General features: G+C 41.6%; 2 protein-coding genes across 2 annotated transcripts in view; both read right to left on the reverse strand.

Moving 5' to 3' along the window:
* Positions 1–406: 406 nt before the first annotated feature.
* On the reverse strand, positions 407–8304 carry bmp3 (bone morphogenetic protein 3). The gene is made up of 3 exons (XM_041936962.1): positions 7645–8304; positions 5417–6342; positions 407–3449 (listed from the first exon to the last, which is right to left on the reverse strand). The coding sequence occupies exons 1-3, from the start codon at positions 7919–7921 to the stop codon at positions 3258–3260; spliced, it is 1395 nt and encodes a 464-aa protein (XP_041792896.1). The 5' UTR covers positions 7922–8304; the 3' UTR covers positions 407–3257.
* Positions 8305–13387: 5083 nt separating this feature from the next.
* The window catches only part of cfap299 (cilia and flagella associated protein 299), a 72759-nt gene continuing 59317 nt past the window's right edge, over positions 13388–26829 (reverse strand). The window contains exons 5-6 of the mRNA XM_041937945.1: positions 17618–17747; positions 13388–13480 (exon numbers count right to left, since the gene is read on the reverse strand). Of these exons, the coding sequence (XP_041793879.1) occupies positions 13388–13480; positions 17618–17747 (223 nt within the window). The remainder of the gene's footprint in view (positions 13481–17617; positions 17748–26829) is intronic.

Consider the following 26829-nt stretch of genomic DNA (forward strand, 5'->3'; position numbering starts at 1 on the left):
CTTTAGCCTATTTTTAGGTGCTGGGGTTAAAACATTTGTAGTGTAGTAGATCCTGTAATTTTATGCACACAATTTAGGCTGTTACAGCACACATAGCGTATTATCTACCTATGAACTGCCTCCTACAAAATATATACTGTACCTGTTTAGAAAATGTCCATTTTTAATTTGTGGGGCAATAAGTAAAAGCTTTAAAACCAACAGTTACATTGTATGTAAAGTTATAATATAGAAGTTTTACTACTGATTTCAGAAGCACTGATCTTGTCTTAATGCAGACTGGTACAAAGGGAGCGTATAAAGAAATCTGATTTGGAGTATTTTGCTTTGTTCGTGTGTTGTTTTGTGCCGCTACCCTTCAAAACCTTCAGGTTTACAAACCAAAAACCCTTGATAGATCTGAGTCTTGCATACGTTTATTCATTTCTTTGAATGCTTCGCAAGGATGGTCAGAGCTCTGAGGGGGGGGACCTTTAAACACACTTCAGTTCACATCAGTAGCGACAATTGTCCATCACAGATATAAAGACCATCGACATGTCAGAGCTTTGATCCCCCTTTTCCCAGACCACACCTCTACAAGATATGCAACATACAGATAATAAATAGATGCATGTTAAAGGTCATTTCCATATACAAATATATTTTTATGAAGCTTATTGTACAAGCATTTCTTTTTTTTACCTACAGCGTAACATTTACAAGATAGGATTGAACAGTGAAGTAGAGTAAGCTCTGATAAACTGCTGATACACTGCACCGTATATTTGATACTTGCTCTCTTAAAGACATTAGTGAAGTTCAGAAACGGGTTGACTCTTAAATGCAGCAAAAAGCACAGCCTCCAAAAACGACTCGGAAGCAGTCGTCATGTCTGCAATGTTGTGCTGGCACGACCAGAGGAAGCCGCTCCGTTCCACAGCATGAATTGCTGAAATCTGTATTGGCACAAGCTGAGGAAGCACAAACTGGAAAAAAGTGTCAGTACAAAATATATAAAGTTAAAAAAATCTGCCCTTAGCTATTGACACAAAATAAATGTCTCTGAAATATCAAAATAGTGAATTATTTGAAAAACATTTTAGAATAAATTCCACTGGCAATCATACTTATCAAAAGAATATGCACTATGTTCACTCACTGTAGACTATTTTGTACCATAAAAAACTATTTTCAGCTGCTTGCTTTGACTTGAGCTTCATTGCAAACTAAGCTCAGTTCTCTGAATGACTGAGCGCCTCTGAACAGGCGATGAATCAAATCAAACTTTTGGAAAAGCAGAAATCCACCCATTCAAAAGGCACTTCTATCTCAAAGAGACAACAGAATGTCATCAACATATTGTGAGCTATATACAAAAACAATGTACAAGTCTATAGAAAAAAGGTTTGCTGCTATGTTTCAGTCTATTTGCTCTGAATAAATATGTGGTTTTCTGAAGTCTGACAAACCAAAGCAACGTTTCGACATGTTAACTGCCTGTTGTTCAATGCTGACCTGATGCAAAGTACATGTGATCAAATAACACACCCCTTATGGTTGATATGAAATCTACTCCATACAGTAACATTAAAGGCTTATGCGAGCCAGGAAAACAGATCAGCTCTCCCTGATCTTTCAATATATTATATGTATTGCTCATCATTTTTGTTTTTATTTTGAAATAATGGGAATTTGATTGAAATCAGATGAAGACATCTGAGTGAAAACTGGATTTTAAAATCCGGGCAGCACAATTTAGAGTTACTATTAGGGACAAAATGTGCATTATGCATAGCTCATTTCTGTTTTCTCATCTTTAGTTTCTATTTCTTTATGAGCTGTCCTTGCCACCAGAAGACCCCCTTTACTGTAAACTACAGTGAAGAGTTTTTTTTCTGGAGCTGGAAACACAACAGCTTTTAAATGTTTAAGAACATAACATCCAGGAGAAAGTCAGATTTTTTAACCAATATCAACCTTCAAGAATATTAGGGTATTTTCAATGAAAACTGGTACAGAACAAAAATTATGAGCCTTAAGGATATGTAAAGCAAAACTGATTCCAGACCAGCCGTGTATATGGACTTGATACTGATTAATGTCATTCTATGCTGTAAATACGATACATCATTTTGCACATTATGTAATGGCAACATGTTCTGAACTTTAACGATGCTTAAAACAAATGAGTTCAGCCTGATATCAGGCTCACAGAAACCACTAGTATTAATCCTCGATGCCTGCCAAGTCTTTCTGAACTTATCGGGTCCAACAAAGCTTTCGAGGTTTTCACACAAGCATCAAGTGGCTTTGTGAGTCCTGTGGTTTTACACTTGCAGTAAAAACATGGTGATAGCCCCTGTTCAACATAGTAGTTTCTCATTTTGATATGCTTTATCCCTTTATCTATCAAAACTACATCTGAAGTTTATTTGTAAAGCTTGAACGTTTTCTTGGCGAAGCACTGGCATAATAGGTGTCCTCAAAAACTCCTCATTCCAAATGTTAATGAAGACCACAAATGAAAGGTAGCTTACTCCTCCGCATAAAATAAACTCTTAAAATGTGGGTTCTGTACAATGATGGAGCAGTGAACTAACACAAACACGTACGGCTATCTATTGTACCGCCTACATCATAATTCTGGCTTTGGAATCTAATATATCTCTCTATAGCAGCCAAGCCAATAATTATACAATAACTTCTCATATAGTGAATAACACAGTGATAGTACAGACATAAATACATACACATAGTAACAAAAACCATGCAAGTGCGAGTCTGACTTTGTGGTAATGACCAAAGACAACTTCAAGCTATGAAGGAGAGGAAGATGAGAATGGCCCCCCTCAGAGGCAGCAGTTCAAACTGAGGTCATTTTTCCTGAAAAGTGATTTTTCCTTCAGTTTTAGTCTCTCTCGTGCCTCGTTGGTATTTGTATATCTTGACAGTGAAAGATAAAACAGTGGTGCCGGCGGAGACGCTGGAGCATGGAGATTTGACTTTCCATCCCAGTTATCTTCCACGAGGATAACTCACGTGATCCATTCCTCCCCATGAACAGACCAGTCTCCTCTTCACCTGGAACAACAGGAAGTACCCTCCTCCAGTGCAAAAGGTAAGTTGCTTTCAATGGGTGTTTGTATGTGAAGTGAGCGCATCAGTAAAGAAACAGGAGGAGAGGGTGTCGTTCTGGCTGCATGTGTTGATTTTTTTTTTTTCTTTTCTGGATGACATGAGTTTTATGTGAACAGGCGTTGAAGGGGGGAAAAAAACTATCTACAGGCGCAAGAATCTACAGTCATGTTGGGGTAGACTTTAAGCACCACGTTCTTGTCCTCGTCAAAGAAGAGGATGCTGAGGGAAGACATCTTCTCGGGGACACAGCACGGCTCGGGGATGCCCGGGACGACGCCCACTGCCCGCACTATGCTCTGGATGGTGGCATGGTTAGAGGGCTTCAGAGCCTAAAGCAAATGGACAAAAAGGATTAAAAGGGATTCTTTAAGAGCAAACGTCTTCCTTTGATTGCATTCAGTTATGCATTCCTGATCACTTTGTAGAAGAATGGGATTTTGCAGATTGTTACAGAACTCTCTTTTTGGATGCACTGAAAGGGAAGGTTTCTAACAAGTAATACTCAAGTTGATAAGTGCCGTCACTAAAAACAAGTCTGATGGGGCAGACAATGAGTGGACATTAGAGAAAAAGAAAGTAAATGGTGTCATTTTTTGCCAAAATGGCGATTATAGTTGCTGTTGAGTACAACAGTTTTATCACAACCAATAAAATGATGGACAAATCTATGAAAATAACACCCAAATTATAACATAACAAAAGTTTCCAACGAGAGTCCCACAGAGCCCCTTTGACAGTTTTTTTACGACATCTTCTCCATCACACAGAACATGGTTCAGTGCATTCAGCTGCACTGAGATCAAAACCTAAAGGGCTTCAATGCTTCGCTCTGTCCCTCGCAGTTCTCACACCTGATCACTGCTTCATGTCTAGCAGGATCCAATAAGTGACAGGGCTCTTCCCACACGCCATCATAGACAAGGCAGAGCGGCTTTTAATAGCAGCCCTTTAACAGCCTGTAAAGCTTTAGCCTGACAAAGGAGGAGCAACATCACAGGATCACAAGCCTGTCTGACTGAGCAGCAAACCTGCAGGACAGGGAGGGGGCTGCTTACGCCTTAGGCCCTACTTCTGGGACTAATTACATCCGACTACAAAGGCCGGCGACTCCGAGGTAATGAATTAAGTGGATGGACCTTGTGCATTCCGGCCATGTTTAAAATACCTGTGATGTTATCTTGTCACCAGGGTCACAAGCTACTCGGGAGCTGATGTTTAACACCAGCTGAAGCACAAGTTTCTTTGTTTCTCTCACTTCTCACTTCCACATGTTAGGTTGCCTGCAACTGAGGAGAAACTTTCTTCCTTCTAGGTCCTCGTTCATTTTCCTTGAGCACGGTTATAAAGTTTTACTGATTTTCGATGTCAAGGTCAACCACCTACTTCCCAGGAAGTTGTTCAAGGGCAATTTTTCACTTTTGCGACAAGCCCATTAAGATTGCATCATCTGTAGTTTTTACCATTTTTACTGCATGTTTAGTGCAGTAGGGCTTCACTTTGCACTGACTTTCTTTTTTCAAAAACATTTAAATTTATTTCTGATGCACTACCTTCAAAGATCTTAATTCCTGCGATATACTGCAGAATATAAGAGCAGGAAGGAGAACTTGTAGGATTATCATCTATAATACACGACAGACAGGTTTCAGGGACTTCTGATGTAAATGTTATCTAAGTGACCAGACTGCAGAGCAGTACAGTAAATGATGGACTGAAAGCTTAATGGATAGATGTACTGATGGCTCAACATAGCTTGTTTTATTTATATAATAAACACCATATGGCCTGAATAAAGCACAGTGTTTGAATGTTAAACATACAGACTGATGCGTGTAGTCTTCTGTGCTGCATGTTGGCTTCTGGTGTCATGTCATGTGTGTAGTGTGCATCGGTTAATATGTAGCTGAACCCTAGCATCTAATACCTAGATATACATTTATATAAATATACTTGGTGACAGAAACAACAAATCAAGCTGCTGGCAAAAAACTACCAGCAGAGAAGAAACAATAGCTGGTTACAAGAAGTGTTGGAAATATAACCCAGCGGTGCACTGGTTCCCAACCTGTTTGGTTCACAAAAGCAAAGAAATGTCTACTTGGAACCACTTGTCATAAGTTGCAGATGTCTGTGGGTCATGACCAGATTAACTTATGAGTATTTTTTTTCTCCTGTTGTATTAAAGTAAAATGTAAACGCCTGAAAAGATCAAATAATCCAGTTTATCTGCTTTCCCGTTACTGACCCTCAGGTTGGGAACCACTGCAGAAATGTACTACAAGACCCAGAGTCTCACCTTTGGCATGGGGAACTGGCAGGACCCTGAACAGTAGTAGGCGTCAAACGACTTAGGTGATATAATCCATTCACTCCAACCGATGTCAGCAAAGTCCACTTTCAGGTATCTCCTAGCGCAGTTCCTGGGCTCGTTCCACTGCTTCTTTCGCGCCTTTTTAATCGTCTGCTCATCGAACTGCAGGAGGGGCATCTTGTGCCGCTGATTCTTGCGCGTCTTTTTGCGTGGCCGACGGGCCTGCTTGTTTTCAAAAGGTTCGTATGGGCTCGTCTCATCCCACCCGGTCGTCTCGTACGGATACTCGGGCCCCGGGAGTTCATTGTTTTGCAAGGGGAGCAGAACGTTCACCGAGCGCTTGTGTCTGGGCTGTGGCTGTTCTTGCTCAGTACTGTTTCGCTCACGCAGTCCCAGTTTTTGGAAGCTGTGTGACATGGAGCCTTCTCCTCCCACCGGGTGGTGTCTCTGGAGGGTGGCTACCACGCTTTCCGGTTCTGAAATGGCAGAGTCGTTGGCGTAGACCAGGATGTAGGGTGAGCGGTCTGACAAGAGCTTCTTCCACGGCTGGGGCCCCTGTGAAGCAACATCAATCCCAATGAGCAGCTCGTCATGGTTTTTGGCCTGGTTGACCACACGAGTTATGTCCTTCCATTGCCAAGATATGAAGTCCCTGTAGAGAGTGGACACATTGATCCGAAAGTGTCCCAGAGTCCTCATCTTGTTATCCACGGAGGCGAAACTCCAGATGACCATGTGGATGTGGCTGTGTCTCCGGGGGCCATGGCGGCCACAGCTTTTGGACCTGGAGCAGCCCTGGGTGCTGTTCTGAAGGTCTCCGATGTAATAATGAAGAGTGGCTGACAGAACGTCCTCTGACTTGGTAAGAGAGGTGAGGTTGAAAATCTGCAGCTGCTTCTTGTTTATTGTACCTGTGTATATAATGAGTGATATTATTTCCACAATGCAGCACAAAGCAGGATTTCAAAAAACCAACCATTCCTGTATTAATTAAATACATTCTAAAAATGATAACATACACGTTTTCCTGATCTAATGTTTCATTTGGCCTGGTCATGAAATATCTGTCTCTTAGTTTTCTTCTTCCACCCCAATACAACGGTACATGGTTTGTGGTTCTAAAAGCTTTCAAAAATTACATAAAAAAAAAAAAAAAAAATCATGTCTCTTTCCAGAATTTCTTTATTAATCTGGATAATTCACAGAACACCTTTAACAGTTTGAGAAGGCCCTCTTTCATTAAAGATAGCAGTTTGACTGAAACCTTGAGGTTTCAGTCAATGAGGTTTTGAACCAGGACAGGGTTCAGGGTTGAACCAGGACAGGGTTCAAAACCAAAACAATCTGCAAGACCAGAGGAGCAAGACTAGATACCATTGAGGAGTTGAGAAGATGCATTTGTAATTTGGGTGAACTAACCCTTTATATGCCATGCCATACAGCCACCAGACGATAGGAGGCAGTATAATCTAACAAATTTTGACTCAAAGTGGAAACTGGTCGTCTTCAATGGTGCCCACATCCAAGTGATAATAAAACAGCGCAGTCTGCAAGCAGATCTGAGCTTAATAAGATAAAAGTTGCAATAAAAGCTCCTGGAGAAAACACTTAAAAAATGCGCCTTAAATGCAGAAGCTCGCTGCATTGAAAAGTCTCCGGTCGTGCCGCCAGGCTGGGCAGCTGCCAGGTGCTGGCTCGAGGGAGAATCTATCTGGACTATCTGACACGAAAATCTCAAGGTGTGAAAACAATTGTGTCGGCAAACCATTTTGAGCTGCATGCAGAGATCTGATGCAGAATCTCTGTTGCTGGCGGAGGGAAGGGGCAACAGGTTGATGACATTTCCATGACTGGATCAACAGGTGTATTTCAGTTTCAGCTCAGTAACCCAGCATGTGAAATGCAGGAATTTTCGCGAGTCTTCAGTTTATATAATAAGTTTATTTATTTTTTGTATAAGTTTATAAACATCTTTTTCGATTGAATCCTGTGTGTATTTGTGTATGCATTTTATTTTATTTTATTTACTGAATCCTAAATTACGCATTCTGTGGTTACACAGCTCGGTGCACGTGAAGAATAATTCCAGCTGAGCTAGGCAGGGGACTCAAGTTTAGTTTTATCGAAGTTCAAACCACAAGACGCACATGCATGCCTACTCTAGACCGGCAGAACTCAGCGCTGTTAACATGCGTAAAACTTTGGACACCTACCCCAGTGCGCTTTGAAACTGCGGACAGTGTTGCCGTCCTTGAAGGGAAATCCAGCTCGGTTGTACTTGGCGTAAAGCATCTGCATGTGTTCCGTCATTGTATCCTGTAAAAGCAGATCCTGGTCGTCTTTCGCAGGGTGCTTTTTATCCAACGAATGCGTAAAATCCACCTTTCGTCTCTCGGGGAAACTGTCCGTTTTCAGCATCGCGCAGTATCCAACGCACAGATAACTCCATCCGTAAAGCAGCACGACCACAAACCGAGAGTAGAGAGCCATGCTTGAGCCAAAGCGAAGGTAGCAGCAGAAAAAATAGCAGGCCTAGTTGAAGAAAACCTAGCACGTTTCCGAAAGTGGTCCCTATCTCCAGAAAGACATACCATCACCTGGAGAGGAGTCCTGTGTTAGAAAATGATACCATCACCTTTGACACCAGTCACAGTAAGGCAGGGAGGTGGGCAGAACAAATAGGCGCGTTATCCAAGTGGTCTCTCTGCTTCTAATAAGTTGCAGGTCTAAACAGTCAAATTTACAGTCAGTAAATGATAAAGTTCCAGCGCACAGCAGATGCGGGAGAACTAAGCTGCTAAAACAGCGACGCTCCTGGTTTTTGTATCCGGGCTCTGAGCTGATTTCAGGACCAGCAGTCAACCGTCCCTCCGTCTCAGCTTTCATTGAAGGTAAAGCATGTTGTGCTTGGTATTATAGGGCTTGTGGGACCAGCTGGGTATTCCTCGCGCGCACACACATACACATACACACACACACACACACACACTGAGAGAGAGAGAGAGAGAGAGAGAGAGAGAGAGAGAGAGAGAGAGAGAGAGAGAGAGAGAGGGAGAGAGAGAGAGAGAGGGTTTCCTGTTCAAGATACTTTTACGCACATTCAGCCTGGGGACAAATTATCTCATGTTATCAAGAGCTGGAGGAGGCTGTTTTGTCAGTTGATTCGAGACGGATTTCTAAAAAATATTTTGTTGAAGGACATTCCGCCGATTTATTGAACTGATTTCAATATCTAAACTGCTGCCAGAGAACAGTCCCTCCGTGCGTAATTTCTACTCCGCAGAGCTGTGCGTCTGGGCCGCGCTGCTGAATGAAGCGGCTTACTGTCGGCATTAAAGGCTCTCTCCCCTATTTAGTTTAGTTCAATGGAGTTAAGCACACACATCCTGTACCATCACGGTCCGATCCGGATGCTGTACTGTGCCCACCCCCCCAACGTCCCCCAAAACAGCCCATCCAGGCGGGGTTTGAACACCCCATCCAGCCGCCCTCCACCCCCCGCCACTGGGCTTCTCTTTCAGGGGCACTCGTGAGGAAATGATTAGGGCATTTCCCCGCCCTTGGACATCTGATGGCAATAATATTAGCATGCCATGTCCTTCATAGCAGTCAACACACTGAACGGGTTTAACCCTTTCGACTGGGGGGAGATGGGCCGTAGGGACCAGATATATAAACAACAGAAAGCAGGCTGAAGTCAGCAGGCAGCAAGGACCTGACTGGATCAACCCAGAATAATCAATCAATCAATCAATCAATGCACAGTTGCACACATGTAGCCCACAAAACAGACATGACAGAAATAAAAAGATAAATGACATAAAACAAGTTAAAACATGCCTTTTATAATATTATAATATTCCCAATGTTTTCAAATTGAGTAAGGAAACGGAACGGCTTGGCCCTAATGTGTGTGTATGTAAAAGACTTATTGAAAGAAAAACAGTGAAGACGTGACTCAATATAAAGATCACTGAGTTACATTTGTTACAGTGCACAGGATGGAGAGGTTTACACATGTGGAAACAGCTGTATTACTGCTACCAAAATGCAGGGATGACGACAGAAAGCTTTCAGTGTACTGTCCAGGCACCTGATTACTGTTTTAGGACACACTGTAGACCTACTTAACATTCTGAGGTGCTCGTGCTTTGAGTGAATATTTGAAGTGTTGCAAAAAAGGAAAAAAACAAAGAAATTGCAAATTAGGAGTGTTTTCATAAACTGGTTTAGAGCGAATAGACCTGGTTGGTTTCGTCAAGCCGCCTTAGCCACCTTACAGAAAACTGGAGAGGCCTGCAGGAGTTTGTTTTGTTTGGGTACGTTGTAACTGTTCTTTCATGTCAGCTGGTATTGGCCATGTTTCATGCTGTCTGGAGATGAGGAGCGTTACGGGAACATCCAGGAAGACAATGACAGTGTCTTCTTCGGGTTTTGTAGCGGTGTTAAGTTTGCTATGGCAGAACTTATTTGGCAGAGGTGTTTCCATCTCCCATTTAGTGCATTAACATTTTTTTTTTGAAAAAGACAAAAACCACCTCAAGTGAGCGTACAAAGTTTTTTCCATCAAGCTTTTCGAATGCAATATTTCAAAATATGCATAAAAACACCTTGATGGGAACACGTCTAATGTGTCGTCTGGACAGTGTCATTGTTACTAGCCCTCACAGGTGGACGTGCATGCATGTGCCTGTTACACCTGCTAACAGGTTCCCTGGACCATTTCATCATCCATACGTGAACAGCAAAAACGTCACGACTGCAGTCATCAAAAGCTGCAACCTAAAATGCTCAACTGGTCGACGCTGTAACTTTATGTATGTCATTTTCACCATACACATACTTGTTTGCCTCAAATTAGGGTTGGCTTTGCTTTTCTTAGGTGGGGTAGAAGAACTTGGCGGTTTTGTTTGCACCTATATCAGGCTCAAATGTTGCTGGTAATGAAATGTCAAACACATAAAAATGCAACAGTGTCAAAAAAAGAGGCAAAACCACATGAAGAGACATCCAATTAAGGTGAAACTGAGCTTGTTACATAGAGGAGGCTAAATAGAATGCTTCTGCTATATCCAAGGCCCAGTTTAGTCTGAATCCACCTCTTTACCTCATGTTGTGTATATTAGGGGCAAGTCAGGCCTCAAACTAATAAAACCACGCTTCAGTTAAAACCCCAACAGCTTAAAAGCCCAATAAAAGAAATGAAGAGGGATATAACCATTTAAATTAGACTTTACTGTGAAATCATTACTATTTACAGACACATGATCTGTCTGGGTGAGCTCCAGCAACTTGTTTTTTTTTAAGGGGTTCGGTCTTCCACAGAGGTAAGGCACATAAAAAGTAGCCTGTGCATTTCATGAGCCATACTTGTTTGTCAACCCGGCGACATTTTAAATTAGCCTGTTTTTCACATGCGCATCTGCTGTTTTGATTGGTTGGTGCTCCGAACGACCGATGCCACTTTCAGGGAGGGCGAGCAGAGTGGGGCTGTTCCATCGCCATCAGCGTGCCACATCAATGAGCTGTGGCCTGTAAACCTAAACAGCTGTAGATGAGGGTGAAGTGTTTGCCACCCGGCCAGTTTGAGCCCATTCAAAACCAAAGCACGGCAGGTAGTGAGATAGTCAGGTGGACAGTTCATGCAGCCCTCGCCCCGAGGTTAAATCTGGCCTTTTAGAAAGAGGTCAAAGAGGAAATGACATTCTTGACACAATCCTTCTGCCAAAATCTGAAGGCGCTTCTCATCCTTGTTAGTCCAGTTCCCTTTGTTGAGACAACAGCAACGGAAAAACTGTTTTTTCAGAGATGTTAAACACAAACAGCTCAAAATAGACATTCAAAAAACTATCTATAAAGACATACACCAACAAAAACACAGTTGGAAAAAAAGGACAAAAGAAAATTAAAAAGGCCCTTCCCACCCAGTCAGTCACATTGTTTTTGTAACCCCTCAGGACTTTGTTTCATCATCACCCTAGAAACAGGCCCAGAACTTGCATCCTCTTAAAAAACAACAACCAGAACCCACTGACAAAGAAAACCCAAAACCAGACCCCCATCCCCCAAACTCCTGTTTTTACAGAACCAGAACCCACATCCCCATGTCACCACACATATTGTTTCAATGAGGCAAACAGGGTCCAATTCAGTCGAAACAGACAAACAGATGCAGCCAGCGGAAGGCTGCTCTGGTATCAGGGCGGCTGAGTGACATTAGAGGTTTGTGTCAGAATGAACTAATTTGTTTAAACCTCGTAACTTTCAGAAATAAATTTCAGCTGAACGGATGCAGGGGAAATGAGCACAAAGGCACGTTAAGTGTGGCTGCCGCTATGTTATTTTAAAGGAGTTGTTCAACATGTTGGGAAATACGCTTTTTTGCTCTCTTGCAAAGAGTTAGACAAAAAAAAAAAAAAAAAAAGATCGCTAACCACTCTCTTGTGGGGACTGGAAGCAGGGGGAACAGCTAGCCTGGCTGGCAAAAAAATCAGCAAGAAATGACTAAGAAGTAGTCCCACACACAAAACTACAACTTTGGCTGAAGATTAGACTAAACAGACAAGATATACCATGTTAGTCAGTGAGCGTTAGAGGTGCTGGTGGGAAAATTTTGCTACCTTTTGAGGCGGTTGGCTGTTCACCCCCTTTCCAGTCTTTAAGCTAAGCTAAGCTAAGCTTAGCTAACTGGCTGTAACTCCATATTCACCATTTAGACATGAGCAAAGTCTCTTTCTCAGAAAGCAAATCAGCACATTTCCCAAAAATGTCAAACTATTTGTTGAAAGATTTTTTTTTTTTTCCAGTGAAAGGTGATTTTGTTTGTCATAATATAACCTATATTTGTTTACCTGCATGCTCATTCAACAGTGTTTTGGGGAGAAATTACAAGAATGGGGGAAAGCGCATTAAGAAAATTGAATAAAAGAAAAAGTTGATGTGTATAAACAAGAGTACTCTGTGCTTAGAAGTGTACAAAAATGCCTAAACAGGGCACATGTGCAGGATGTTCCCTTGTGATTAAATGGAAAAAGTGCCCCCCACCCCCACCCCAAGTGTGTGTCTGCAGAGTCTACAGACAACAATTTCTGAACAAATAACAAAGAGCCTGTAATCGTTAGCTTATAGACAGAAAATGTTACTTGTGGGGTGAATGATTCCTACCATGTGTTTCAATAAATACATTTAAAAAAGTAAATCCTGAAATTAAAAGGAAGCAAGTTGCTTAAAGTCTTCTGTACTTCCTGAATAATTCCTAAAGCAGGTTATTTGAAGAGTTGTCTTCCATTAAAAATGTCATAGTGAATGAATAATATGTAAATGATAGAGCACTTTGATGTCCTGTAAAGTGTGCCTTGCATCTGGGAACATGCGGAATGCTTTAAGCCCATTACCCATTCTTCCAGTCCAATTGGAGCTACCGCAGCCTGGGGGAGGACATAAAAGCAACCCCCATCATCTTTCAAAGCTCTTACGCCTTTAATTTGTTTAGACAAACAGCCCAAAACATGGCAGGTCAAACGATGGGACGAGCCCGGGGTCCCCGAGCAGGTTCCTGTCCCTAACTAAGGCTGCTGCTCGGGAAATGGCAAACAAACTGAACCAAACCGGGTCTTGTTCTTCACTAAGAAGAATATGGAATTGAAGGGCAAAAAACTAAAATAAAAGCTTCAGAGGAGGAGAATATGACAAAATCTGAAGTAACACACAGGATTTTACACAAACAGAAGTTTATTTGCAACAAATCTGCTGTCACACTGTGGTCTTCTTCCTCTGGGACTCCTCAGTTTAAAGCCATTTTTTCACTGCGGCACCTCCACCCAGATGGCATGCCTGATATGAGGGGAACAGTTTGTAAATGATGGTGCAACTAAAGCAACTCAGTCAAATTAGAGGCTTCCATTGCTCTCCAATATGCGCCATGTGTACGAATGTGTCGGCAGCAGCCTCTGAAGCTTAGACTGTCCTGATGTTGTGGTCGTAGATGACGACATGGATGTAGAAGTCCGACTGTAGGAATGTCCTGCTGGAGTCCTCGCCAGGACCAGACTGGAAACCAGCACAGATTTAGAGCAGTTAGGAGGGATGTATGGACAGTTATCTGCAGTCTATAGAGCATGTGTGTGTGTGTGTGTGTATCTACATATACATACATATAAGTGTACATATATATGTGTATACACACACACACACACACACACACACTGTATACGTATGTATACATATATGTATATATATAAGTGTGTGTGTATGTATATATATATATAAAATATAATTCTTTGTGTTAATTCACTGAAGTGTGCTTGAGGGTGGCTGTGTGACAGTTTTTTGCTCCTGACATTTTCTCTTTTGCACCACTTTTGCCTTTCCATTGACTTCATGTACAGTTGAGGACAAAATTATTAGCCCCCCTATGAAATCTTAAGTTTCTTCAAGATTTTCCCAAGTACTTTTTTAACAGAAAAAGGAAATTTTAACAGAACATTTCTGAACATACTATTTTTCATTAGAAGGCACAACATATTTATATTTGCACACCAAAACATAATTATTTAAGAAAAAGCTAAAGTGACCAGGGACATAATTATTATCCCCCTTTAAGAAATGACCATTTATTAAGTCATCGCACAAGCCACTTTTGTGCAGTGATGTGCTTCAACTCCACAGGTGATGTGCTTCAAGGTGATCAGGTGAAATAGGTGATTTCACTCAACAATTAAGTTAAAACATGGTATAAAAGCCTCAGTTTGGGTCATTGAGCTGTCAGTTGAGAAAGCACCATGCTGAAACGAAGGAAATCAGTTTGAAGAAGAAGAATTACTGATGCACACAAAACAGGAAAAGGATATACAAAGCTATCCAAGCGTTTCCAAGTGTCAAGAACTGGAGTGAGAGGTATAATCCAGAAATTCAAAGACAGCCACACGGTGCAGAACAAGCCTGGCAGAGGTAGGAAGCAAACAATTTCAAAGACACTGGAAAGAAAACTAGTGAGAGATGTGTCTAAAGACCCCAAAACAAGTGCCAAGACACTGGTGAATGACTCGGCCACATCAGGAATCATAGTCTCTAAGAAGACCATCACTAGAGCTCTGCACAGGAATGGACTGAATGGGTTGCAGACCAAGAAAAACTCCACTTTTGAGGAAAAGCCACCTTCAGGCCAGACTTAAGTATGCTCGGGACAACCTGGAGAAAGATTATTCTTACTGGAAGCGTGTCTTATGGTCTGATGAGACGTACGTTTGGAGAAAAAAGGGACAGGCATTTAACCCAAAGAACACCGTCCCTATAGTGAAAAACGGTGGTGGGAGTATTATTATGTGGAGATTTTGAAAGAAAACCTTAAGCAGTCAGCAGTAAAACTGGGTATGAGTTCCAACATGACAACGATCCTAAACATACATGTCTCTTGGTGAAGAACTATCTCCAGAAGACCAAGGTGAATGTAATCGAATGGCCTGCCAAAGCAATGACTTAAATCCAACTGAAAATATGTGGGGTGACCTTAAGAAAAATGTCCATGCCAGAAGACCATCAAATCTGGAGGAACTTGAGAGATTTGCCAAAGAAGAACAGGCTGGGACTCCTCAAAAGAAGTGTCAGAGACTTGTTGAAAACTACAACAAACAACTGCAGGCAGTTATCCAGCAAAAAGGATACACAACTGACTGTTAGAATTTGGGGGGCTAATAATTTTGACCCTGGTAGTTTTTGTGTTTTGTGGAATGTTTTCATTTCTGTGTGCAAAATAAAATAATGTAAGCATCCAAAATAAAAGTAGGATGTCTAAAAATGCTATGTTAAAAACATGTTGCTCTGGTTAAAAGCACTTGGGAAAATCTTGAAGAAACTTAAGATTTCATAGGGGGGCTAATAATTTTGTCCTCAACTGTACATGTGCACTTCCTTTAACTACACAAATTGCCTCATTTTCAGTCTGAGCTCACCTTGTTGAGGATTTTAAAGTGTCATTAAAATGATTTGGACCACCAGGGTGCAGAGAGTCGTAAAAGCAATTACATTCTTAGTATACAACGGGTTTTTCAGATTGTTTAACATGTTAGCAAATACTCTACTTAAAGCTGGGAGATGTTTTGAAACTGCCTCCTGACAGGCACTGAACCAACCAATCAGCTTGCTTGATGCACAGTTCTGCACAAAGTACTGTTGAGGCTTGGGAAGCGTGTACATGCTCTCCAAATCTGTGCAACCTGTCATTACCTATAACGCCTTTGTCTACATAGGTTTGCAGAGATGTTAACGTGTATCTTCAGAGAAGCATAATTCCACATTTGGCAACAAGCTGCTAGATATCTGACTTTCTAAACAAGCTGGTTGTTAACTTTTTCTGTCTGCCATTCAATGCAGGTAGCGCACGATGTGTTTATCTGAGCTCGTTTACTGAAACCAGCTGCCGATGGTTTCACACAGGGGTTAGTAAAAGTCACGAGACTCAACCACAAACAATGAGCTAGATGAAGCTAAAAGCTGCACAGTTTCAGAGTTAATGTTAATTCTCAGTGGGTTTGGAACTACGAGCGACACCTGTCCCATTACAAAGAATCATTAGAGTCAATGTTAATATAAAACACATCTCTCAATGTAGGTTCAAAAGAGACACCACAGATATTCAGAGCACATCTCTTTGGAATAACAGGTTTATTGAAAGGCCATGTGCAGCATAGTTTGAAAGTGACTGTAATTGTTCATTTTCAAAGATGTTTTCAGTTACTTGTCAGAACTCACATGGCCCCACCACTAAGATGTGACGGCACTACCAGCTGGGAACATTTACTTAAGGCTAAGTGTGTCAAAAGCTTCTAGTGGGAGTGGATCCAAAGCCAACCATTACATTCAATTTACACTTTTACCTCAAACACACAAGTCAGGCGGTCGTCTTTTGTGAGTTCACAAGAGCGTAAATAAAAATAGACCAATGAAAAGATGACACATTAAGAGAAAATGGGAAATGCTGGGTGAACTAAATGATAAGCATCTATTTTTATGGCAACCAAAATGTGTCATTAACGCGCCATCTTAAACAAGAATACACTGTTTTAGTAAGATTGAGTCAAGCCGTTGTCGTAATTGAAATATGACAAACCCTCCATCCCCCAACCCACTTTTTGGCACGGACAGAAAAAGTGGTCACGGTATGACAAAGGCACAAAAACAAACAAACCACCCAGAATGACTTGATGTGAGCCTTGATTTTGGAACGGTTCCGCTGCGAATCCGCGGCCACATGAGCAGCTAGTGAGCTCACGGTGGGTTAAAAGCCGGACGGTCCAGTGCTTCTCCGTGCCGAGCCAATCTGGGCTGAGCTGAGCTGGGCTCTGGGCACACGGGTGGTTTGCTGTGTCTGGCTTCCTATGCCTTCTCTTGTGTTTTTAATAGACAGCCTGGTCGGGGCGGTGCTCGACCGCAGCTAGAACACTGTGCTGCCATTTTGGCACTTGGCCTCAAAAACGCAGTCCCCACAGCTCTGTCTGCAATTTCAAAATAGTTCAGCCCCACCAACTACTTCCCTACCCCCCAGCAAAGAGGAAAACTGGAGAGAAAAAAACACAGCCTGTCAGTCGTTATTCTTCCAGGGCCCCTGTCGGACTGTGAGTGTGGAGGAAGCACCTGTCTCGACCCCTTGATCCTCCATTCTTTGTGCAGGTGGAAAGCAAATATCTCTCCCTCCCACTGATTTCTTTCTCTCTCTCTCAGTCTCTCCAGCTGCTTCTCTTATAGTGCAGTCCCTCTGAAAGGCCCCGTCTGATATGTGGTTAATTAAGACTCGCCAAAAACTAGGCAATTAGTAAAGCTGGCACAGAGGTGAAACTAACTACTCTAAAAGTTTCTACATTTTTACATTTCATGGTTAAAACCAGAGACACTGGGTGAAAGTAAGGGAATGGAATGCAGCAGAAGGTCCCAGACCATATTAAACAAACAGGATGTTGTGGCGCATGGCAACTTAGCTTCCTCAGCCACAAGGACAACTTAATTAGTTTTTAAAGAAGTCCTTGGTGTAGCAAAAAGGATTTGGAAAGAGTTGTTTGCCCTATAGGCTTGTTGCTTTCCTGGGACATTTTTACTGCCATGGAACAGGTGAACTGATCTAATTAGCACTACCATTTGTCTCCCTGGGGCTTAAAAACAAAGCAGGACAACAACAACAACAACAAAACCTACCAAGGGGTCCACGTTCAGGATCTTTTTGTCCCTCTTGTTCTTAAAGAGAAGGCCGTTGGGGTTGTCATATATCACCTCAAAGTTAGGGCTCGAGCTTGATGTGGACACCTGTGTCTTCCAGTTGTAGTAGCTGCAGAAAAAAAGGTAACAACACTTGTTAGATGACTGAGGTGAAGCCATTTTTGAAGCTTTTAGGTCTTTTCAGTCACTAAGCAGTTGCACTAGCTGTGCAACTGCCAGCCATTTGGTCTGTTGTTGCTTTTTTGGGCCCACACAGACATATTGCTTAAGAGAAACACAATTGAACTGCATGTATTTCAATGGAAGGGTGAAACCCATAACATACAGGCAGGGTGGGCGACTGCTGTGACATCACTCTATATTTTACTTGTAAAATAAAAATAGTTTAAATAGTCAGCTTTAAATTAGACGCTGTGTGAACCAGAATCTGTATTGCTGCTTGCTTACGTTGTGTCTATCCTCTTGTCCTCTGTTGAGATGCACCAAATGCATTCATTATGCCTGGGTTTCACTGTCTGAACTGGGCCTCATATTTACAGTATGGATGTAGGATGAATGAAATAGACAACGACAACTTGCAGACATTTGTGGCTGCAAATGTACATAGCAAGTCAAAATGCAGTCGCTGAGGTTCACTTAAATTTCAAAAGCATCAAGAGTTTTGTTTTAGGTTGCGCTGTGACTGGCTAGACACATCGCTGCAGCACAGCACAGAAGGTAAAGAGGGGACATGGCTCCGCTTTCCAGCTGCAAGCAGGAGTGCAAATCAAAGTGGTCGAGCATGTTGACACCTGGTCAGCAATGTGTTTCAGCTCCAAATGTCTGCACACAGGACATGTTCTGAATGTAATTTCTCTGCTTACGATAAAAAAAGATAAAAAATCTAATAACATATCTATTGCCTGACTTTTTAATATATTTTAAGGAAGGAAAGACTGATGCTCAGTGGTAGTGGTGTTCACTACCTGAACATTTGGCATTCTGCTTTGTTCTTCCTTTACAGGCTCACACAGCAGGAGACTTTAAAACATCACATAAGCATTATATTGAGGTCATGACTTTGCATGTTTCGTGGAGGAAAGAAAAGTTCATGTATTGGAGAGCATTACTAAGCCGTTGTTATCCTATCAATACTCAACAGCAGGTTATAAAAGAACTTTGCAGAGAAGAAAGCAACCTGCAGAGGAAAGTAGATTTTGTTAGAGACACACAAGGTAAAGGTCTGTTTCCAATTTGGTTGTGAAGGCACTGTGTTGCAGTTCGCCAAGCCAGGCATTAAAGTAAAGCTGTGGCTAATAAGCAACTGAAACCAAAGAAAGGGTTGAATTCCAAAATAAATGGCCGATTCATTTACAACATCCGATTAGATCCGGCTCTGCTTTTAGGTTTTCTTTCATTTTTGATACAGCAGAGCAAAGGTGTGCAACTTTGTGACAGAGTCAAAGGGACAAAAAGGTTTGTCCCCTCAGGTTAAATGAATGCATTTAGGATGTGAGGATTGTGATTCATTAACATGTGATACATTAAACAGATGTTTACACCTGTCAAATCGCTGATCAACTACAGGCCGCTGGAGCAGTTTGCTGGAGGCAGCGTGTCAGCTGAAGAAAAGAAAAACATCCAGCTTGACATTCGCTGCCACAGACCTGGCAGATCTTCTGTCTCCTTGTTGATGTGAAATACGACGCGGGCTGGGAGTTGAAAACATCTCATTAAGGTAGTGTTGAATACTGCATTGTTCCCATGTTAAGTTTGGATTCGGCACAGCCTTTCAGCAGAGAGGAGCCAGGCATGGAAATGAGAAAACCAAAAACACAAGTTGCAAAATTGGTTTAAATTTGGTGCATAAAAAAAATCAATCAATCAAAATCCAAACATTAACTGAGGCCAGATTGAGCTTTACTGCCCCAATCTGTTTTTAATTCATCAGATTCATTCTGAAACATGTTCATGAATCAAGCCACTTTCTCTTTACTACGTTACATACTGTCCAAATAGTTATTGCCATTTTACTGTTCTGGAATGTTATTTTATTGGTATTATTTTACTGTGAAGCATTATAACAACTGTTGTGAAAATTGTTACTATTATTATTTTTATTTTCATCACAGCAGGACATGTATGAAACTTTATCCCGACTGAAAATTTCAATTCAAGAAAAGTTCTTAGAAGAAGGGCCCAAGTTTTTTTTTAACATACTAAAGCCAACAAAAGTCTCAATAACACAACTGCAGCAACAGCTTTCATTCCTGTTATACCAAGTGATAAGTAATAAAGTGTCATAAAGCTGTGCTCTCCTGGCAGTCGTGACCATTTTCAGCAGTTCTCATCATTAGCTGTTCACATCACAAGTAACACAACCGCACATGTCACACTCTGAGGCGCCGAACGTCACTTTAGCGGGCCTCAACTGTTCGAAAGCAGCAGACTGTGGTCCAAAAACAAAGTTGGACCTCAGGGAGGAGGCTCAGTGTAAATCTGGGAAGAGGTACGTTGGGGGGTGGGGGGTTGATGGGGTTGAAACTGCAGCAGCAAGTTGTAAATATGGGAGCATAACATAATGGAGAGGTGCCAGCATGCTGCAGGTTATATTTCACTTGCTGTGATGCTTTACTGGAGCCAATGCATAATGAACAGCTGGTATAAAGTATTAATGACCCACACTATGTAAAATACATCTCAAAATGTTTATATTGTGAGACCTCTGCGAAAGAGTTTGGCTGTTTGGCTGGTGTCAAGATGTTTTCTGCGGGATCTGTTTCAGAGATAATCTCTAGTGGCACATAAAACCTGTTTGCAAATACCCATTTGCATTTGAGCCATAAAAATATTTTCTGACTGCAACATATCAAGCATGCTTGCTACAAATTACAAGCAAGCATATAGTACAAGCAATATAAAAACTTACCCCTGTGGCCTTTCCAAAACCCACAGACCCCCACCATGCAATTTTGGGAAATGTAAATACATATTTTTGCAGAATGGTCTGGTTTTGAATAGCTATGAAAAGGTCCAGGTATTCCAGCCAATAATGAGAGCGACTGACTTTACTGCTGGTATCCTGGCAACATGGGTTCCCTGAACTGGACATTTGTTATATTCCCAATAACAGTTATTCAGAGTACGGGGAAAGGATCGATCTCCTTGTTAACCTCTAGAGGCTTGACTCAGAGACCCAGATTCAAATCCTGGGAAAGCAGTTCAGTCTATTAGTGGACCATATTTCAGACAACTAACAAACGCTGACCAAAGTACTAAACAGAGGCTTTAAGAAATCCAACCACAACATTAAAATGTGATTCTAAACAAATAAAAATAGAAGAAATACAAATCTGAAAATTATTACAAGTATAGTTTACAAAGGTCTTCAGCAATTGACCTTAGCATTCAGAACTGAAAGGCATACTGTATGTTAACTGTATGTTAACTGGTAATTTGCTAACAAAGACTAGACTTGGACTTGCTATCAAGCACCTGAGACACTTCTTACTTATTCTGACAGAACTGGGACTTATGATTGATTTTGACTGAAGACGTGATTTGAACTTGTCTTGAAAGACTTTAACTTGCTACTTGCCCTGGATTTGTCTTTAATGACTGACTTATAACTAGGCTTGGACTTGTCTTGATCAAATTTGACTTTGGACATGTTTGGACTTGTCTCAAATTACTTCAACTTGAGACCCTCTATGACAGACTTGATTTAAACTTGTCACAATTGACTTAAACTTGACAATTAAATTTAGACTTAAACTTGTCTGAGTGGACTTTAACTTGGGACCTGACTTGGACTTTTTTGATATAGCTGAAACTTATCCCGTACTGGTCTTGATTGACTCCACTTGGACTTATCTCTAATGATGGCTAAATGGCTTAGACTGACTTTGAGTTGACTTGTGGCCTGTTTTGTATGCACCAAAGTTTGTTTAACAGCTTTCACATCAGCCTGAAAGAACCAAACAATATTGACAAATGCATCAGAGTGAAACAAACGTGTATGTTTGCGCACAAAGAGGTGCGCAAACATACTTACAAATGATTAAAACTGACTTAAAATCAGTTCTATGGTTCAAAATCTCTATCACAATGTCATGACATTGTGATAGAGAAAAACATGAACTGTGTTGAACATGTGACACTGGCTACCAGCTGATGTCTCAGATATCTGTGAACCATCTGATGCCAGGAAACACATGCACTGGATGCCTCTGAAAAGTCCAAAATGTTTGGGGAAATACACTGATGCATAAAATTATAAGGTATGATAGGACGAGAGGTCTGGCATTTTTTTTTTTTCAAGTTGCCAGCAGAGCTGAGTAAAGCAGGTTCAGAATAGACTGCTGCAATGCCCCAATTATGAAATACAAATTGAGGTTTTTTCCTTAAAACTCAGAGGAAAATTATATTGTCCGAGACTTGCTCTCAGACATATGCATACTTCTTCTCCTTGTAAATTAGATCTGACAGTGTTTCAGTGACTATTTATACCGAAATGCCATACAACAATTAACATTTTTTTGGTCAACCACTTTTATTCCACGGTGAACCGCTTACTTTTGCTAGAGAAATGGGACAGATGTGAGATATTTTAACACCGAACATGAAAAAGACTGACGAATGTGTGAAAAAAGTATTTTTGAAGCAATGCCGAGAACTACGTTCGTACGTTACTTGGATATGTTTATAGGACCCACCTCCCCCACTGTCCCATATGAACTGTCACCAAGGCAACTGACTGCACGGTCGGTGCACATTTGGTCACAAAGAAAGCTCCAGCAGCTGGATGGCACCACACCCAGACACATGGACCAGTAAAAGTGTGAGAACCTGGATTTGGTGGAAACAATGACGGTGCTCCCAGCACCGGTTCCTGGTTCCCTATGCATTTACCATGGCTGTTTGACACGTGCACTGTGTCCTTTCACTTTCCATAGTTACCGTGCTTAGCTCTATTGTTATCTCCAGGCGGTCATTTTCCAGGGTAATGTCAACAGTCTCATTATAGGGCTCAAAGGAGCTGGACTCTCTGCGCTGGATGATATATATCATAAAAGAGCAAATACCTAGCATGTGTATTCGTTCAGCAGGTTTTTCTATCGTGGCTGAAGAATAGAAGTCCAGTAACTGTTTCTGAAGTTAATCTTTCCAGGATAAATCACAAAAGGCCTCTTCAGTGTTGAGAGGCTGAGTGTAATGGGTTGAATTTACTGTTAAGCCTTCTGGGGGTGTCATGGATCTGATTTAACAACAAATCACAGATGACAACCCCATTAACAAACCCGTATCTAACCACCCACATACACACAGCTTTAATTGACTTTCTCATTATTTTTAGTTCATCTGGGAATTTATTCATGTTTATTGTGAATATTAATATGTAAGTGACATTTACCTGCTTTTATGGGTTATGAAAACTGCACACAACGGTGCAGTGCGGTACAATGTTGTTCTTATGTTTATGTTGTTTTCTCTTTTGTTGTTAAATAAAGAGGACGAAATGAATCAATTAATCATTTAACTGTTTAAGCCAGCAAAAATACTGAAACTTTCAGTGGTTCCAGCTTCTTAAATGTGAGGATTTGTTGTGTCTTTATATCAAATCACTGTAAACTGAATACCTCTGGATGATAGATTGTCTGGTGGACAAAAACAAGACATAGCGACAAGAATAATGGCAAGTTGCAGCCTTACAAGAGGACCTTGTTAGCATTTGCTGCAAACACTGAAATAAAATTGAGGTGAAAATCTGCTTGGCTAGATGTTCTACTTTATAAACAAGATATCTGTTGGTGACAATGGGTACAAACAATAATTCATAATGTGGACGTTCACACTGCATCAGAGTTGCACTGCATATTGTGTATTATTATTCATTTAGGCCAATCCAAGTTTTTATTTCTGTGCAAGCAATCCTACAATATACACGCATGACCTGCTTATTTTCAGCACGTTACGCCTTATGCTCATATCAATTTTAAACCATTTTGCATATGTTAAGACACACATCCACACCCGCAAGTGCGCACACACACACACACACACACACACACACACACATACAGGCCAGAGCCATTACATAAAACGGTGACACAACTGGGTGTTATCCCGTATTCCATTTGACTGGAGCTCAAGAGGCTAATAGCGCCTTGACTGAGAGAGGTTAGGGGTCAACCTCTGTTTGTAAAAAGGGCCTTAGAAAAATACAGGCGACCGGTCCAAAATCTTCACTCATATTCAAAGAATGCTCACTAATGACAGCTTATCAGTCTGGTCTGATAACACCTTGACGAAAAAGATTTATGGTCACTGATAAGAGTTTGTGTCATTTTACATGGACAGAAAAGCCCATCAAATTTGGCAGGAGGTCTCCGATGATCATACTGCTGGTGGAACACGGAGTTAATCTATCAAACACAGTCCAAACATTATCAGCACTGAGAACAAACAGTCGGATTGGATTTAACCCTGAGGATCCAGCCAATGAAGTATGTGTGCACCATGTGTGAAGATCAACACATGAGACATGGAATGTTCCGGCTTACCAGCAAATATTTATCGAGTTGGCAAACTCTACTGCGGTAGAATATCCCGCCGCCCCCCGTTAGAGCTCGGACACAATGCTTCAAGCCGGGCCGCCAAATCACCCTCGGAGCTGGAACAGTTTCTCTTTTGTATTAAAAGTTAATAAAATAGGACAGCAGTGCAAATATTTTTACAGCAGAAAATGAAGCCAGACACACAGGTGCATTGCAGAGGCTGAGCGCGGAGGCAATATGGTTTTGGCTTCGGAGGAGGCATGCGCTGTGATTCAACCGAGCAGATCCTTCAAGTTCAATCTTTCAGTCTGTCGCCAAATGCACGCAGGGTAGAGCGAGTGTGCAGGAAAGTTTTATATGATGCAACATTTCAACAGGTTTTTTGAATTAGAAAGATTCATACAAAAATGAAGGTACAGCGTTGCTGCTTCAGATGAAAATCAATGTGTTCCTATTTTGTAGTCAAGAGGATATTAAAGAAAAAATCGACTTGGTGAACAGTGCCTTAACACACTGTAACAATTTAAAGAGGAAAAGAATCAGTTAGGACGATATATGTCAGATGTTGCCCAGCCTCTTAAAAGTCTTTACCAAACACGGGGATGACGAGGGAGAGAGATAGAGAGAGGAAGGAGGGGAACAGCCAGAGTGCATAAACAGATGGTCACTTTGCTGGGGAACATTAAATAGACATCAGAGATGCTGTAGGCACATCTGGAGTGGCAGGAAGCTGCGCGCATGGAGCTGCAGATCTGTGGGATAATTAGATGAGGGTCAGGACTTCAGTGTGTGTCTATTTATGTGCGTGTGTGTGTGTGCGTTGGAAGCTCGCAGTAAAAAGTAATGGAGACAAAAACGTAATGAAGATTTAGCCTTTCAATGCGTAACATTGTATATTTTAAACAGTTTTTTTTACCCTACCTGTACAGTATCAGTGGCACATTTCAGTTCAATTTATATAAAGGCACAGAGATTTTGCCCTGAAGTTACAGGAACTAAAACAGACTAGTCTCACAGTGTTTCTTAAAAGTTACTGTCTCTCAGAGGCAATTATATAATCTAATAAAGCTACGGTCATTCATAAGTTTCACTTAATTTCAGTATTTACAAAGTTTGCCAAGAAAAGTGTGGTTTTATTAATATAACTGCCAATACTAGCGCTATTGTTGTAGTTTTGTGTTATTAACTGCTTCTTAGATGTAAACTTTCTACAGATGCAACAAGGAAAATGCTGTGCTTGATTTACTTTAACCAGGTTTCCCAGGAGGTCAGAGGCTTACAACATATGCCTTTACAAATGATGTTTATATGACCCACCCACCCAGTGTGCCTGCTAAAATAAATCAAGCCCAGCATTCAACTGATTTCTGCTCCTTGGTGTTCCTATGGAGTCAGTGCAAGCGGCAACATCCCGAAGGTGACCGAGAATGTACTGTGAAGGACAGAAGAATTAAACAAGTGCTTCAAAATGTACAAAAACGTAGAGAAAGATTCAACCCGATTCAACATCTCTATGAGCGATTTTTTTAGTTTTCTAATGTGACTAAATGACATCAAGAACAAAAGTCAAAACTAACAGTCTCACGGCCGCAAACTGTGGTTCCTGTTTTCCCAGCTGCTGTAAAATCAAAACAAACTGCATTATCATATGGTCTTGCTTCCATAATTACACATATTTCAAGCTGGAAATTAAGGTTGACATAAGAAATGATGGAAGGAAGACCTGTGTGTTCAAAAAGGTAAATGTCAAACGAGAAAAGTTTGATGCATTTAGTCTTTAGCATCCTGTTTGTGTGTGTGGTAAAGGGCTATCACATTGATTACACAAAACTGGAAAGTAATGATCTGTTTGAGCAGCATACTGCTGGAGCACAGACATGCTTTACATTTTACACTATTTTTTTTTCTTTAATCACATCCAACTATTTTCTCTTCTTCTAGTCTTTGAAATTCTTCTGCTTTGCTCCAGGGAGACACTCTGCCACTGCTCTTTTTTTTTTTTTCCTCGAGACATTGCAGACTGTGTGTACGTGAACCTATCCACCCTTCCTTGCTGGAGGTGGGAGGTGGAGGCCAGAGCTGGCGCTGGTGTCGCTGCTCTGTGTTCTTTGTGGCTGTGGAGGAGGAGGAGGGACAGGATTCAGAGTCCTGCGGTGGGAGGTTTAGTGCACTGAGTGGGCAGCAGCTCCAGCATCTGCTCCCTCTTAGCGGCAACCACACTGGGTGTTATTGTTCCCGACAGAGATGAAAAAAAGGGGGGGGGCAGGGGGTGGAGGATGACATAGGAGGGGAGAGAGAGGGAGAGGCAGCGAAGCGTGGAACGCAAGGTTAGAAAAGTTGAAAATGAAGACAGAGAGATGTGTTAATCTGATGATGTAGAGTTTTAGTGGGTGAAAAAAAGAGAACAAGAGCAGGAGTGTGAAGTCAGATGTCACATGGAGGGAGGGCAGGGAGACCCGTGTAGGGGGGAAGCCTCATAAAAGCATCATTAGGGAGTAGGCTGTACCTCCAGGAATGCTCGCCCAATGACTCACACCTACAGCTTGTTAGGGCTTCCACTCGCCAGAGAGGAGGCCGAGTTCAAGGCCACGAGCGGGGCTGTGTGTCACAACACGTGGTGCGAAATGGATAAATAAAACAACAAAGCTTCGCATG

The sequence above is a fragment of the Chelmon rostratus genome, chromosome 5 (genome assembly GCF_017976325.1).
Source record: "Chelmon rostratus isolate fCheRos1 chromosome 5, fCheRos1.pri, whole genome shotgun sequence".
NCBI classification, from domain to species: domain Eukaryota; kingdom Metazoa; phylum Chordata; class Actinopteri; order Chaetodontiformes; family Chaetodontidae; genus Chelmon; species Chelmon rostratus.

Coding starts and splice junctions, on each gene's coding strand:
- bmp3 (XM_041936962.1), bottom strand. CDS start 7,921: ATGGCTCTCTACTCTCGGTTTGTGGTCGTGCTGCTTTACGGATGGAGT. Junction 6,343..7,644: donor CAGTTTCAAAGCGCACTGGG/GTAGGTGTCCAA, acceptor TTATATACACAG/GTACAATAAACAAGAAGCAG. Junction 3,450..5,416: donor GCCAGTTCCCCATGCCAAAG/GTGAGACTCTGG, acceptor CATTTGCTTTAG/GCTCTGAAGCCCTCTAACCA.